The sequence below is a fragment of the Lycorma delicatula genome, chromosome 1, assembly GCF_047948215.1.
Source record: "Lycorma delicatula isolate Av1 chromosome 1, ASM4794821v1, whole genome shotgun sequence".
Taxonomy (NCBI): domain Eukaryota; kingdom Metazoa; phylum Arthropoda; class Insecta; order Hemiptera; family Fulgoridae; genus Lycorma; species Lycorma delicatula.
The window spans coordinates 272,372,055-272,388,831 of record NC_134455.1 but is presented as its reverse complement, the minus strand read 5'-3'; the positions used below and the strand labels follow the sequence as shown (position 1 = coordinate 272,388,831).

At 39.0% G+C, this 16,777-nt stretch overlaps 1 protein-coding gene across 5 annotated transcripts in view; it reads left to right on the top strand.

Moving 5' to 3' along the window:
* Positions 1-16,777, top strand: part of LOC142331717 (protein phosphatase EYA1-like) — a 321,428-nt gene that overhangs the window by 193,024 nt on the left and 111,627 nt on the right. For all 5 annotated transcript variants that reach the window (XM_075377768.1, XM_075377758.1, XM_075377778.1 and 2 more), the window contains exon 5: positions 1,522-1,617. In XM_075377768.1, the coding sequence (XP_075233883.1) occupies positions 1,522-1,617 (96 nt within the window). The remainder of the gene's footprint in view (positions 1-1,521; positions 1,618-16,777) is intronic.

The window sequence follows — 16,777 nt, the reverse complement described above, 5'->3', positions numbered from 1 at the left end:
TTCTCATGTATCATTATTTTTCCACTATATAAAAGTAGATAATCAATGCCAGCAAAGTATTACAACTTTAGTCAGAATTTTTTTTTTCAGAAAATAAACTAAAAAAATATAATGAAGTGAATGTAAAGACCCACACTGAAGAGTAAACAAAATAATACTTTTTTAAAGTTTTTTAATTTCAAATTTTATTTCGGTGTCAAACGGCTTTGTTTTTAATTTGCCACTGGTCTCAAAAAGTGAAAATTTTAAGAAGAATTAAAAAACCTCTCTTTTTCACTTTTAAATGTCGGTTTATTTTTTTAAAATTTTATTTCTGTATACTTTCGCTCATATTTTGAATCGAAAAGAATATCATATCGGCATGAGAATCAGCGCCGATATCGATGAAACTTGTTAATTTACCAGGATTACATCGGGTCTCTTTTGTGCAAAATATAAAATAGCATTAACCCCCATCTCCAGTCGAAATTTCTGTAGTTTATTCCCGTTTGGTAGAGAATTTTTTGATACTAGAATAACAGTTATCATTTAACCGCGTTTAGTAGCTCTTTAAATATCAACTCTTGTTTTAATCTTTTACGAAATATCCCGCATTAAGCAGTATATAGATGAACATTCTGCCTGTTTCTTATAGAATACATGGACGCAACAAAAATTATGTATGTAATTGTAATAAATTATAAACTGTAAATTAATCTGCATATGTTCCTAAAACAATTCTGTCACTCGCATTCATTTATATCTCGGCAAACAGTACGCACAATTTGCATCCATAAACGCACGAGTGCTGCACTTGTTAAATGTTGCTATAACAATGACGACACGTGGCACCTTAAACTTTGTGGTAGCCCTAAAAAGTGCTGTATGAAATCTTGTAGTGGTGACTCTGAAAAGGACCGTTTGCATGTTGATGAGGTAGCCCTGAGAAGGGGTTGCAGCTCGTCCATCGGAATCGGACCGAGCTTTCCCTCAGCGGCAGTTGGATCTCCACAGTCTGCCCCCAGAGCGCCACAGTGTCGGGTCATCGTCGGTCCTTTTCCGCCGGCGCGATTCTCCCCAGGCAGTGCTCATCCGCCTCCATCTTCACCGCTACGCCACCTGGCTGCTGCCGGATCGGCCAGGCCTGCTGTTCCGGCTGGGATGTCGGCATCCGCCGCGAGATCTCGCGTTGGGCTGATGAGAGGACTTCCTTTTACTTCTTGATCTGCTCCTGGTGGTTATCCACGAGAGAATGGCTCTCGCCTTGCCATGGGCTGCTTATAAAGCCGCCTGAGAGAGGTGGGGGCGCGGCGCCGCTGTGGTGAGGGTGTTGCGCAGTCAGCTGGCTTAATGGGGAGGAACGCGTGTGCAGGCGCGTACGTATACTGCAAGTTTCTCCGAAATCTACCAGTTGTTGTCGCGCTCCCCGATAATAATCACAGCGTGTGGCAACAAACGATAATGTACTTTTGCAAAAATTGACATTAATTTGTTTTAGTTACATTATTTCGTACAGAATTACATTTTTCATGCTTTTTTCAGGTGGATTGGTAGGTGGTAGTAGTAGTGAAGGTGGTGATGGGCAGCAAGGACAACAGTATCCATCATGGAATCCTCTAGTTTCTCCTGATGTTTCACGTAAGTTTATAGTTATAAAAGTTTGATGAAGAAATTCAGTTTACTTATTAGAACTCTCGAGGAGACTTGAGATTATTTTTATATTCCGGACATGTAAGTTGCAGTCTGTTCAACTAGTAAACAATAAGAACCCCCCCATGACCTAATGAAATGAGGACAATACTATGTATGACTTGTAAAGGAGGTGTAGTCTTGTAGAGACTCAGGCGGACCATTCCTGAGACGTTTGGTTAAATTGAACTCCAACCATCAAATTACACCGACATCCACTGCCTAGTATTCTAAATTTGTATAAAAGCAACTAATGTTTATTACAATTTGAACCTCAAAACCTCCGACTTCGAGAATCAGCTGTTAAATAATGATTTGCGACGACGAGTTAACCAGTAGACCAGCCCGGTGGGCTAATACGTAAGTATGTCCGAAAAAGAATGTATCCTTTTCAAAAAAATATTCTTGGCTCCTTTATGCGATATTATAATCCTTTATTTACCAAAGGTAAGGTAATATATCACAGTTTTTTCCTCCTTACAGATTCAATATGGGCGCCGTTCGTGGCGTAGCAGATATTTAGTCGATAGTCCAGTTCCTTCCATATTCGAATTAACATGTCTCTTGTAACGGCAGCAAAGACTTCTGTGATCCACTCTCGCAGCTGTATCAGATCTCGAGACAATAGTGAGATAAAGACTCTGTCTTTGAAAACACCCCACAAAAATAAAGTCGCATGGTGTCATGTCTGGAGACCTCAGGGGCCAACAACGCTTCATTATCAGGACCAGTGCGACCTATCCAACGCTGTGGGCGATGTTCATTCAAATACCCTCTCACACCATTATGGAAATAAGGTGGAACTCCGTTCTGTTGGAAAATGAATTTGTGGGAGCCCTCTTCAAGTTGTGGTATCAACCAAATATGGAGCATGTCAAGCTACGAGTGTCCCTTTGCAATTTTTTCTGCAAAGAAAAATGGCTCATAAAACTTCCTTCTGCATATGTCAGCAAAGACGTTCAACTTTGGAGATTCTCTGACATGCTCTATGATCGACAAGGGTGTTCTGAACCCCAGATTTGAGCATTATACCTGTTGACTTTGCCGTTGATGTGAAAGGTCGCCTCAACACTGAATCCTGTCTCCAAAATCATCATTTTCCAGGAATCCCAACATGTCTACACTGAAGATAGTTTGAAATTTTTTGTCATCTTCAATGAGTGCCTGCAAAAGTTTCAGCTTGTAATCCTTGAATTTCAAACGCTTACGATGAACATTCCAGACTTTGAGCGGGACAATGCTAACTCACGGCTCGCTTTCCGAATCGACTTCATGGGGCTGTGTTGGAGGATTAACGAACTTTATCAACCGTTTCCTCTGAATGCGAAGGACGGCCGGTGCTTTTGCCTTTGCACAGGCAACCTGTCTCCATGAGTTGTGTATGACAACGCTAAATGGAGTTCTCGTCAGGTGGATCAACCCCAAGCCGAAAGTTACATTGAACTGTGATAACAGACGTTGTCTTTGCGTATTCCACAGCACAAAATGCCTTCTGGTTGGTGGGCACCATCTTGAAAATTTCGTGTCCATGGGAACGGCGGTATTTCAATCAAAACTTGATGTATTTAATAGCAATCAGCGTAACACACACCTCTCTCCATGCACTGGGCACCTAGAAAAAAAATAAAGAAAAGGGTACAGTTTTTTCGGATAGCTGTACATATATCTATATATAAATAAAATATATGCCTTATTTTTCGTTATTTTCATAACAAGTTAACTGTAAACTTGTTAGTTGTGTAAACTTGTGGTAGTTTATGTATTTATGAAATTTATTACATTAAATGTTTTGGAAAAAATCGGATCGAGGGAGAAGATATAATCGAGGAGTGCTACATCTCTGAGAGGGTTGAACTTAGTAAAAATTTTCCTCTTAGCGTATTAAAAATAATACGATGGAAGTATTTTCTAACTTATGATTACCTCAATTTATCGTGATGAATGTTTTTTATTATTTGTCTCCGAATTGAAATATCACCACGAACACAATACAGGAGTAGTGACAATTTATTTCCTCCCTTCATCATAATCCAAAACTAGTTGAATTTTTTTTTCTGTTTCATCGTTATTTTTACGCGTTTCGCGTTTGGTAAACAAAAGGTTGTGGGGAAAGGGATTTATTTCAAGGATTTTCCTCAAATTTCGTATACTATATCGCATGTCATTTTGCACTTATTCGAGGTAGGATGTCACTGAAAAATTTCATAATGATTTCAAAAACATAATTACTTAAATTGTACAGTTATACCCGTTGTTAATTATAGGAATCCAGTATCTTTCTATTTTTAAATTGTTTTCGTTTAAATGAATAAAGAAGGAACTTATTATTTTTTACATGGTTATTCGTAATTTACATATATTATAGTTTTTAATTATGTTGAAAATGCAAAGTTAACTTTTTTTATCTATTTGATTTGAGATTACATTATTTTGATAATCGATCTTACTATTTATAAGGATATTAAAATTACGATATTGATGCTTAATTTTGTTTTAAAAGGGGGTTTTGCCCGTCACCATTTAGTTGTAGTTTCAGCTTTCCGGTAATGCCAACCGCTCTCGAAACCGACAGGTTACTTATAAAGTTCCGCTTGCATATTTTATACTTACTGTACTTCTGTAGAAAATCCCTATTCTTGTGTAAAAATATCGACGTTATTGATTTGCTGAATAGAAAATGAAATTTTGAATCGTGGAAATGAATTATGTACCATATCTTTTATCTTTTCTTTTTTTCGAATCGCTTAAGTAGTTATAATAAAGTATAATCATAATCTTAAGTTTGCATTTATTAAAGGTTTACTACCTTTATTGTTATTTTATTTTTGATTTTAGATTTAATTTAAATCTCAAAATATTCTTATTAATAAGAAAATGATGTTGAACCGACCGTTTAAAACTGTAAAATATATACCGCCAGTTTACTTCTGTATTTTGCACTATTGTCTGTTTTAAATTTTTAAGACTTCTAAATTTCGGCAGTTATAATTCTAATTTTAAGTTGTTAAAAATATAATAAAATCTACTCGTAGATAACAACATTTTACATAAAATATTATCTTTTAATTATCTTTTTTTATTACTTTATGAATGTTAACACGGTTAAAGAAACTTATCGAGCGGCTGTATTTTAGCGGGTCGATTTCTTTCACTTAATTTATGCCATTCGGGCCAAGTATAATATCGGTTGCGTCTTTACGTTATTCGGTCTTTTTTTACATAAATTTATTTATATACTTTTTATTTTTTTATTTGACCGGACTGAAATGTCTTCTATTTTTGAGCTACAAATTTTCGTTGCGGGGGTCCAGAATACTTGGATCGTTGAGCTTTGACATTCCAGACCGATAAGGATCGCAATAATTTGGCCGATAAAGCCATAAATATAAATAAGAAAGAAGAAACCAGTTAGTGTTTTAACTTTGTAATTTTTCTAAAGTAAAAAAACAGATACGGTAAACATTCCATTATTTTCTATTATCTGAGTAATGACATAAAATAATAAAACGCATTCTCGTATAAAATTATTGTTTTCTTGACCGGTTTTTTCTTTCTTAACCGTGCACATTTTAAGAAGTTATTTCGAATGGTATTTTGTCAGTTCAGCTTGTAAATATTTCTCTTTGCTTCGCATTAAGTTGACCGAGAACCTATTGAGATCGTACTTCGTACAAATTATAAGGATGGGTCGCTCAGAAACGGTTAAACGCAAAAACCCTGCTACGATAGGTCCGAGATCTCCTTGTTTTTGATTTTTGAAACGAGTATACACACTAAAGGAATTCAAACAATTTAAAAACATACCGGATAAAAAAAGGTAGCTTATATGTCTGTTAAATATGAAATAATATTTTAAAACGACGATGAATAATACTACATCTAGAAAAGTTAATACATATATTTTTACGCGGCACGTTCCTAAGAACTTCGCTCTTGCACTTTGTAAAGCAGTATTCGCGTGATGAATGAAATCCTGTTATGTCAAATATGCAGGAATTTTAGAGTTAGTTGTACAAAAGACTAGATCCGGATTTTAAAATTAGAAAAAATTTGCGATAGGAAGAGTCTTTTTCAAATTAAATTTTTTTTCTCACAAATTCGGAATTTCTTATTTAATTTTATATTTTATGAAATATAACATTAATTATTTTGTTCTGGTAACAGCCAATTCTTGGCGGAATTCTGTCATCCGAATCCGTTTGGCTCACCTGGCGATTCGCGATAGACTGCCGAAAGCGGCTAAATAAACGGAGACCTCCTTATCCGGCCCGTACTATCCGCACGACCAGAAAAATTTTATCGAAAAGCCTAATATTATCCCGTGGTACCAGATACTGATCGGATTTCGAATACGGTTTACAACCGGTCGTACCACCCGTCGCCGGAGGCTTCCGATTTTAAGCCACTGCACCGGCCAGGGATCTGGGCGGGTCTCCGAAAGTTATGGATCTGAATGCTTATACAGCGACTTCACAATAACGCTTAATGATTTTGTTTACACGGTAACGAATTCTTACTTTTTTTTTTTTTTTTTTTTTTTAATCCCTACATCCCCGGACATCCAATTAAGTATACTCGGCCCTAAGAGGTCTCCCCATCCACCGGCTTAACATCCGGCACGACAGGTCAACCCCCCCGGTTCTGGATTTTTTGTGCCTGCCTCTAATCCCCGGCGGGGGAAACAGGGCTCGGCTATGCCGTTCCCCCCCCCCCCCCACCAGGAACCGGGTCTCGGTCATTATGCCTTGCCTCAAACCAAAGGTGCCAACACCAAGGGCGCAAGCACCCCCAGAAAACCAACACCCTCGGCCGGGTCTCGGTCTTAACTTAACCCCTCGCGAAGGCTTTCCCATGGAGTCCCCGTCCCCTCACAGGTACCCGTACACCTAAGCATACGGGTCCTCCGAGATGGGACTGTCCATCCTTCCCTACACTTAGCACTCTAGTAACCCCGGCGTCGATATTCCTCCACCTTCGTACGGAGAACTGTTCTCGCGAAGTTTGCGAACCATTTCCAGTTATTTTCAGAGGCCAACATCCACTCCACAAGATTTCCCGTCACAATGCGTTCATCTACTAATCGTTGGCGGTATTGCGCCCATCTGTGGCACTCGAACAGCGTATGTTCGGCGTCATCTACGCCCTGACAATATTCAAAAACAGGCGACTCCTTCTTACCAATTCTTTTCAGGTAGGTGCTGAAACAGCCATAGCCAGACATTAATTGGGTAATGTGGTAATCCATATCACCGTGACGCCGGTCCAGCCAGTTATCTAATTCATGTATTAGTCGCCTGGTCCACTCTGCTACTGATGACTCGGTCCAGACCGTCTTCCACTCATTCCTGACCACCTCTTCTGCTTCAATTTTATTATGACCAGCCGCCCTTAGCCTCCTACCTTTGACTTGTAGGTAAATTGGCGGAACTGATGCCAAAATACATAACGCGTTGTACGACATTGTACGGTAACCTGCCACTACACCTAATAGCGCTGCCCGATGCATACTTGTCAGTTTTTGTCTGTTTCTTTGTATATTTACAGCATCAGCTCATATTGATGCCGCGTATAGTACAGACGACACCATCGCAGACGTGATGAGCCTACTTCTTGACGTTCTAGGTACTGTGTGTCCAGCAAACAGCCCTCTGATCGCTTTTACTGTCGACGAAGCCTTCTTGCATACCATTTCAATATGCCTGCCAAACTTTAGATTCTTATCTAGCACAACCCCCAGATATTTTGTGCTAGTAACTTCAGTAATATCCTCTTCACGGATCGCAATATTCACACCGCGAAGTCTCCGTCTACCCGTAAAGAGGATACACCTACTTTTGGTAGGAGACACCTCCATACTATTTCTCGCTAGCCACTCGTCTATCAATCTAAGGGAGAGGTTAGCCTTTGCATCCACAGCGTCTAGCTCCCGATCTTCAACCAGTACAGCAACGTCGTCGGCATATGCTACGATTGTAACGCCGTCTGGGTAATTAAACCGAAACACGAAATCATAAAAGACGTTCCAAAGCAGGGGTCCTAATACGGATCCCTGCGGGACACCACCAAAAATCTGGTACCTCTCCGTCCCCTCAACCGTGTTGACCTCTGTCCATCTGTCACTGAGATAACAATTTATTTGATTAATCAAATAGTCACTTATATTCATTCCTCTCAACGCTGTCAATATAGCCGACCACAGAACGGACCCAAACGCGTTCTTTATATCAAGCTGTATCATTAGCGGTATCCTTTTCGTCCGCCAAGTGCCCAGTCGGACCTCCGTTGCCCATCGCACCACCCTAGTTATTGCGTCTACCGTCGAGCGACCCTTACGGAAACCGTATTGCTCACCGTGCAGGCTGTTGTTTCTTTCTAATTCTTCTTGTAGCTTGATTGCTACAAGCCTTTCCACGACTTTGCCCGTGTTGTTTATTAAGCTTATTGGACGGTAGTCGTTGGTGCCTAAACTAGCGGCTGATTTAGGTAGGAAGACCGTTCTCGCAGCCTTCCAACAGTCTGGGAATGTGCGGTGTTGTAAACCATAACTGGCGACGTCCGTCATCTCCCACGGGACGATCCTAATTAGACCTTTAATGACTGCAGCCGGAACCCCATCTGGGCTCGGGCTTTTCTTATTCTTCAGTTTATTGACTGCAGCAGTCACCTCGTCCTGTGGAACCTGCCACGTTCACACAGGACTGTGCCTTGTCTCTCAGTTTCCCCCCGCGGGAATAGTATAGTCATTTGTTGTGCCACTTTATCCTTATTTAGAGCTGGCAGATGCCTTCCAAGGCGTTTTGTAATAATCTGGAAGGCGCGCCCCCAAGGGTCCGCATCCAACTCACCGCACAAATCCCTCCATTTATCTCGTTTAGCCTGCTTGATAAGGAAATTCAGTCTCCTGCGAGCCGTCCTATAATCTTCAATCGCTATTTCACTTTCAGTCGTCACACCTACACGCGCTCTCAGCCTCTGGGCCCTCCGTTTGCACCGCTGCAAAACTGTCCGTTGGTCAGCAATCCCTTGATTCCACCAGTACACCGAGTATTGTTTAACATCTCTGACCGGCACATTAGAGATCTCCTCCCCAATGATGTTCTATAGTATATCGGAATTTAGCCTCCTGACTTCAATAATTCTTTGTGCAGCTCTCTCTACAACTATCTGCACCTGTCTCTCAGTCAGCCTGCGGATGGGATTCCGCTAAGTAGGAGCTGCCAGTGGGTTCATAACTTCCAAGGATACTGCCAAATGATCACTACCGGTCTCCTCCTCCAATACAGTTATCGTGGCTAAATTTAGGGCCATTCTCCCATCTATTATCACTAGGTCTAGGATGGACTCATGTCCTCTAGCTCTAAAGGTTGGCGTTCCGTTGTTTAGGCATGTAGTGCCAGTGGCCGCTAGAAAATCCTCCAGGGCTTCACCTCTCGCATTGGTAAATTCCGCACCGGCGGCCATAGTCTTACAATTAAAGTCCCCCAAAATGATGATTCTCTTGGTGGACTGCATTATCAGGCGTTGTAGCTGAATCATCCTGTTCTGATATTCCCCGGTAGACACATTTGGACTAATGTATATACCAAATATCACATACTCATCCAATTCGATGGCCAGAGTTCCCTCGGCTCTGAGGTGAAGGCTGAATCTCCTGCTTCCCGTGGCTCTTCTTATAGCCACATTTTCAACAGTGTCAACCATCCAATGTGCCCTAGCAACCGAATAGACGTTCGTTTTGGTTGCCATGATGAAATCGTAGCCACCTCTATTGGCGAACTCCTCCACCAAGTCACTGGAGAGGAGACTTCTGTTAAACAATACTTTAAGCATGCCGCTTGGTACAGTCTACACTCCCTGTTCTGTGCGTCAGGCTTTTGCAATCAAGACATCTGGAAGCCTCTCTGCATTCCCGGATACGGTGTTCAGCGCCACCGCAGTTATAACAGAGATTGGTTCTGCCCGGGCCCTTACAGTCTCTGCTACCATGTCCGGTGCCCCAACAGCGGTAGCAGCGCTCTCCTTCTACACGAATATAGGTCCTACAATGGACCCAGCCAAATCGTAGTCTTGATGCCACCAGCTTTGTGGCGCCTCTATGTGTCGTGATGACGGTGGCGTTTTTAGTGTCACCATATGCTTTCCTGAGGGAGGTGACCTGGAATGTCTCCCCCGCGCCGATAACTCTGGAAACCTCTTCTCTCACCTCCTTTTCGGTTGTGTCTACGTTGAGGTCCTTAATATGGACCACAGTCCTTCTGTCACCCCTAGAACGTAGGTCCACCTGAAGTTCTGCTGCCCGATCTCTCAGAAGAGTGGTGAGTTCTCCTGCCTTCTCCGCTCCTTTTATCCTCATCTCTAATTCTTCATTTCGGCCTTTCCGGAGGGAAAGGACCTCGCCTGCCTCTTCCTGGGTGACTTTGTTTTTCATTGTTCTTAACAGGTCGGCATAAGTCTTTCCCTCAGCCTTAATAACGATAGTCTTGCTATCAGTTACCGGTGGTGTGCCCCTTCTGGTTGAAGCCGATCTTGAGCGAGCCCGAACCGAGTCCCCCAATCTGGGCAGGACCATCTTCGGGAGCTCCTTCTCTTTTCTGGTCAGATATATGATCAGTTTCCTTATCGTTGTATCCGCGGGTCCCAGTGGAAGCACGAAGACAGGAGCCCTAGTTTTCACCACGACTCGTTTCAACGCCCTAAGGAGAGTGGCGGCTGTAGCGCTGTCTCCTGCTGATGAGTCGTAAAAGACCGTGTATCTAGTCCAATTAGTAGAAACATTATCTTCGTCTAGAATGGTGGTATTGTCTATGCTGATTGCCCCCGGTTTAGCGTTAGCATATTTGCCGCTAGCAGCACTAGGTCTCATTTGCTTGTTCAAGTCTACAAAATTACATCTGTCAGAGCTATCAGATTGGGGGTCAACGGAAATCACTCTATTCATGGCCCATGTGGACCAGCGACCAGGCAATCTATCGATTAATTGTTCGTCGGTCAATTCGGATTCAAGAATGTCCGTCAATTCTTCTACCCTGGAGTGTTCGGTCTGTGTCCCCTGTGATTTAGTATTCACGTCAGTCATTGCGTCATTAAGATGCTGAAAAGACTTATATATCCCCGTCAGCTCCCTCTCGTGGACCTTTTGATGAGTCACCATAGACTTGTCCAGATTTTGTCTAAATGTTATAAGGGCATGGCCCAGCCTATAAGTGAGATCCCACAATGTAGGGGTAGTCTCTTCTTCCTCGGAGGAACCGGCTTTAACTCGTTTAGTTCCTTTGGGATCCGCTGCCTTCCATCCTTTCTTCTCTTGAGGACCAGAAGGCCCGGAAACACTTAATTCCATCCCATAGGGAAGGAATTAAAAAATCGCCAGTATTTTTATTGAACTCTCAGCTCAACTGCAAGTCCATAGATACCCCACTCGGGGGTGGTGGTAGGGGTTTGGATAAGGGGGACGGGTTTTTTTTTAGGGGGGGGGTCGGAAAATGTATGATCCCGAATCTGTCCTCAGAAAAATTCGGGGGGTCGGGGGGAGGTCGAATATGTATCAGACCAAAAGTGTCCCCAAAAAAATTGGGGGGGGGGATTGGGGAGTCCATGGAAAGTGTTGGTCTCGGCTCGGATAGATTCGAGAGGATTTTGAAAAATATTGGTCAGGGAAGGAGTTATTAGGAAAGGAACATCCCCCTTATAAGAGCCTCAAACACTTAGAAAAAAAAATTCTACTAGTATAACTTATTTTGTCGATAATTATTCTAAGTTGTTTACTACAACAGCCGTGAGTCACAAACTTGTGGTTACTTGTCTGTTGACTTAACTTATGTTCACTAACCTCAACGGCCAATTTAACATTGGCTCTTATGGAGAAAAAAAGTTGCAGCAGAAAAAACGTAATTACAGCACAGTCCGGTCACCAAAATTTACAAAATTTAACACAATTGTCCATTATCCTCGAAATGATTCACTACTTGTCCAATAAATAAGCCGCAAAAAACCAAACCAAAAACGCATAAAACGCAGAGCTAGAAATACACGTCTACTCGGGCTGAGTATCCACACTCGACTTACGAATTCTTACTGCGTTACTATATTCTTACTGTATTTTGTACTGTATACGGTGATGAATTCTTACTCTATTTCCACCGTAGTTTTCGCAATTCACTTCAGTAGTGTATTTACATTAACAGCGAAATAAATTTATCTCGGTGTATTTATTAGAAAAAAAAGAAGCCAGTGATTTTTTACTGAACTCCATAGATTTTTTTCTCTGTGAAAAAATTAAATAACTATTTATTATCGTGTAGTGAAATTCTTTACACATTTTTTTTTTTAACTTTATGACTTAGCGAGGAAAACATATTAAAATTGTTTGCGACAATAATACCAGTTTATACGTAACTCATTGTTTCCAGTTTTGAGATTGGCGCATTGTTGTTTACTAAATTTTGTTAACCCTTAAGATAGTTTCGTCTTCAAGGCGTGTAGATACTCGTACCCACGGTGAGAGAGAGTTATTATAACTGAGTCTTGCAGGAACAGTGAAGGATCAGACACAAATCCAAATTAATTATGAAAAGAATATCTGAAGGACATCAAATTAGATTTGTTTGTTCTTATAAAAATTGGAATTTTATTGTTTTCTTTTTAATATCTTTTTTAGTACGTGGAATATTTGCGTACATTTTCATGCGCTAGCAAACTGCTCTCTTGCGTAGTTGTTTGGATTAAATTCCATTTTATTATATTTTAAAACTAACAATTAATGTTACGTATGAATCGCATCGGTAATGCTTTATGACACCGTTCAAAAATTCTTTTCTGTGAATTTCGATGGTCTTAAAAATAAATCTTAATTTCTAATTTATCATCGTCAGTGATACGAAAGGTGCTTTTCCTGAAGTTATTATGACTGGTTTCAGCCTAGAAAATCAGTCTAGGAACTTTTTTAACCGCTCGAATAGCTTAGTGTGTTTTCTTTTTAGCGCAATCATTTTCTTTTTCTTTTTGTATTACCTGCCATTATTTCTATTCATCTCGCATTGACGTTTTCCTCTTTTATTTGGTAGAGATCGATATGAATACAGCTCCTAATTTTTAAAATATAGCGGGATAAGTGTAATTTTTTACTTCGGTCTCTGTTTTCTATACGGCGTATAATTTTATTCACAAACTACCGATTATTTTTTGTATAGAGTTTCTTCCTTAAATTGCACGAGCTCATTTGTTTTCGTAAGCCACTTATGATGAACATTTTGAAAATTTATATTTCCGTTAGTTTCGAATTACAGCCGGCCACACAACTCTTGGCTACTTTTAAGAATAATCTCTAAAAGTATTAAACAGTGTGGTTTATCTGTACCATCTCAGGAATGGTCGACCTAAGATTGTACAAGACTACACTTCATTTACATGTATACATATCATACTCCGAAGTAATACCTTACGGTGGTTCTGGAGGCTAAACAGAAAAGGAAAAGAAATGTAATCTCGGGAAACTAAACGATTAAAATACAGGGTTAACATAAAAGAATGGTGCGGTTTCAGTAATTCATAGGAAGATTGTAGGGAAATTTCTAGATGTTATATTTGTATCCCTGAAAGCCTCCAACCCAAAAGTTTGTTTATCAGCAGTTGTAACCACGACGTCAGTTCTTGTATTGTTGTTGCGGTGAGTTTAGTGAGTTACTATGTTCTCGGATAAAGACAAAGCAAAGTGTGTTTTATTGATGGCTGAATTAAAATCCGTAATTTTAGTTCTACGTGCGTTTCGACGTGAATTCGGAAGAGATCCACCACACAAAAATAACATAACACGTTGGTTCAAACAATTCGAAGAAACTGGATCAGTTAAGAAACAGAAATCAACCGGCAGACCAAGTGTACCAGAGGAAACGGTTGAACTAATTAGACAATCGGCAATTAGAAGTCCTGGGAAGTCCATCCCCCGTCGAAGCGTCGAATTAGGTATTCCAAAATCAACAGTTCACAAAGTTTTACATAAAAAAACTGAAATTACACGCTTATAAAATCCAGATACTGCAGGAATTGAAACCCGATGATGGTGTAAAACGTTACAATTACGCTGTTGAAATGTTGGACAGAATAAATGAAAACGAATCATTTTTAGACGATATAATTTTTACAGACGAAGCTACATTCCATGTGAATGGATGTGTTAACAGACACAGTTCACGAATATGGGGCTCTGAAGACCCACTCGCAATTATTGAGAAACAACGCGATTCGCCTACAGTTAATGTTTGGTGTGGTATGATGAAAAATCGTGTAATAGGGCCTTTCTTCTATATGTTAATCAATTATTGCTTTCCTCAGCTGGATGAACTCGAAAACATTCATAAACTTCATTTCCAACAAGATGGTGCTCCCCCGCACTTCAGTGCATTGGTCACTGACGCTTTGAACGAAAAATTTAGAGATCGATGGATAGGCCGGCAAGGACTCATACTTTGGCCTCCAAGGAGTCCAGACCTGACACCTTGCGATTTTTTCTTATGGGGGTACATCAAAAGCGTTGTTTATACACAAAAAACTCACGACCTAAACCACTTAAAAAACAGGATTAATGAAGCAATGACAACCATTAACGAAGAAATGTTAACTAATGGTTGAGTATCGTTTGGACATTTGTCGAGCGACTAAGGGCGCACATATTGAAATTTATTAATTATGTAAAAAAATGTTTTAGACGACAAATTTGAAAAATAAAAAACATAAACTGTAAGTAATTCTCTTTTAATTTAAACCATGTTCAAAACCGCACCATTCTTTTATGATAACTCTGTATTTTTAAATTTATTGAGAAATGTTGTTTTAAAAATATTTAGTTATGACCGTTTTAGGTATTTATTTATTTAGATAACTACGTTTTACGATCGGAAAAAAATCAGTATGAACACTTCAGTTCCGGCTGTTCACTAAATCTAATGCTAATTCGCCTCAGCGGGCTACTGCCAGCTCAGTCGATGTTAATTTCCTTACTTATCGATAGTGTTTTTATGCTTCAGCATTACCTTGGGACCGTCAGATAGGTATAAAGTGCGATAACTAACGGTTGTTTGTTTCGGATGAATAAAAAAGAATTATGTTAAAAGAAGTTGTTAAAAATTATATCAAAATGTTTATTAAAATTAAAAAAACACAGAAGTTAGAAATAATTATTTATTACTTCCTTGTACGAAGCGAAAAATTTCGGATTTCAGAAAATATCCATTTAACGGAAAATATCAATTTTTTAACGGAAATATCCATTTTTACCATTCCTGAATCCATTTTGACTAGTTTCGGCGTGACGTCTGTACGTACGTACGTATGTATCTCGCATAACTCAAAAACGATTAGCCGTAGGATGTTGAAATTTTGGATTAGGACTGTTGTAATATCTAGTTGTGCACCTCCCCTTTAGATTGCAATCGACTGGACCAAAAGTGTCCGTAAAAGCTCAAAATCCAAAAAAATTGAATTTTTTTTCAACAATATATCATCAGAGGTATTTATTTTCATTGATTCTAGTTATAGGCAAATAAAATTTTAATAAATCAAATATTTGGATGTTACAAGGGGAAGGCACATCAGCTCAAATCTGACTTCATCTCCTTTTTTTTCATTTACATATATTGATTTATTAATAATTATCAACCTGTGATTGTAAAAAAATTTTACAATAAAAAATAATTCAATAATAACAATAAAAAAAGAATATGAAAAAATATCAGAAGTTATTTATGAAATAAAATCTTATGTACTTTTCATTTTAAAAAAATGTGTGTAAGTAATTTATTAGGCGTACAAGGAAGTCATGTGGTGTCCACATCAGATTTGGTGAAACATCTGATTATTTAATATTAATTGAAAATTATAATTTAGAATCGTATTCTTTTTGGATTTTCTTAGCAAAATCTTCTAAAAATTGTATATTTAATTTATCTAGTGATAATACCTCTTGTATTTAATTGTATTTTAATGATTTGTCCCTCATTTTTCTTAATTATGTATAGTATTGTAATAAATAGTTTTAACCGTGGACATGCCAAATTAGCATTGTGATATGAAAAATGAGTCATATAGGTGAAACAATTCGATATCCATTACTAGCAATCATTTTTTTTTTGTTTTGAGGGCGAAAAACCCTTTTGCGCTAGAAATCAAACTTAAGAGCAAACCCGTAGAATTAAACCTGAACATGCCGGTTATGATTTCAGTTTACGTATTCAGGATGAATCAAGAAGTTCTCCCAGGACTTTCATAACAGATTCTACTGGTAAAAATAATGGAAAAAGTTCATATAAACATATTTCCTAACATGCTTTGTTTGCGAGTTACGGCTGGTAGAAATATTTCGCTCGGATTTCAGTTATCCCGGTGAAATGAGATCGTACTGAAATTTTTAGGACGTTAATTAAGGAGCAGAATTAGTAATTTTTTACGGGTTTTGACCTGAAAAAACGAATAAATTACATTCCAGAACTGTATTTGCAATAGCTTTTGAGAAATCGGGATGAAAACCAATAAATTGGGGGAAAAACTGTTCTTTTTACGTTTGACATACAATAACTTTGTTAAATGGGTAATAAACACATAAAACATTTAAACAAAACTTGTAAAGAATTTAATTATGAACAAAATGGAACCAAACAAAGAAGACTTTAAAAAATTCTAATTTTATTTAGCATTTTAGGACATAAGAATTTTTTAGGAAGTATTGTGATTGCGAAAAATTTGGTTTTCAGATTTCAACGGAAATATCCATTTTGACCATCCCTGAATCCATTTTGACTAGTTTCGGCGTGATGTCTGTACGTACGTACGTATCTCGCATAACTCAAAAACGATTAGGCGTAGGATGTTGAAATTTTGAATTTAGGACTGTTGTAATATCTAGTTGTGGTGCACAATTTTGCAATCAAAAGTGGAGGTGCTCCACTTTTGATTGCAATCGACAGGACCAAAAGTGTCCAAAAAAGCCCAAAATCCAAAAAATTTGAATTTTTTTCAACCATATGTCATAAATAGTACTTATTTTAATTGGTTCCAGCGTTATAGCAAAATAAAATTTTAATTAATGAAATGTTTGGATGTTTCAAGGGGAAGGCAC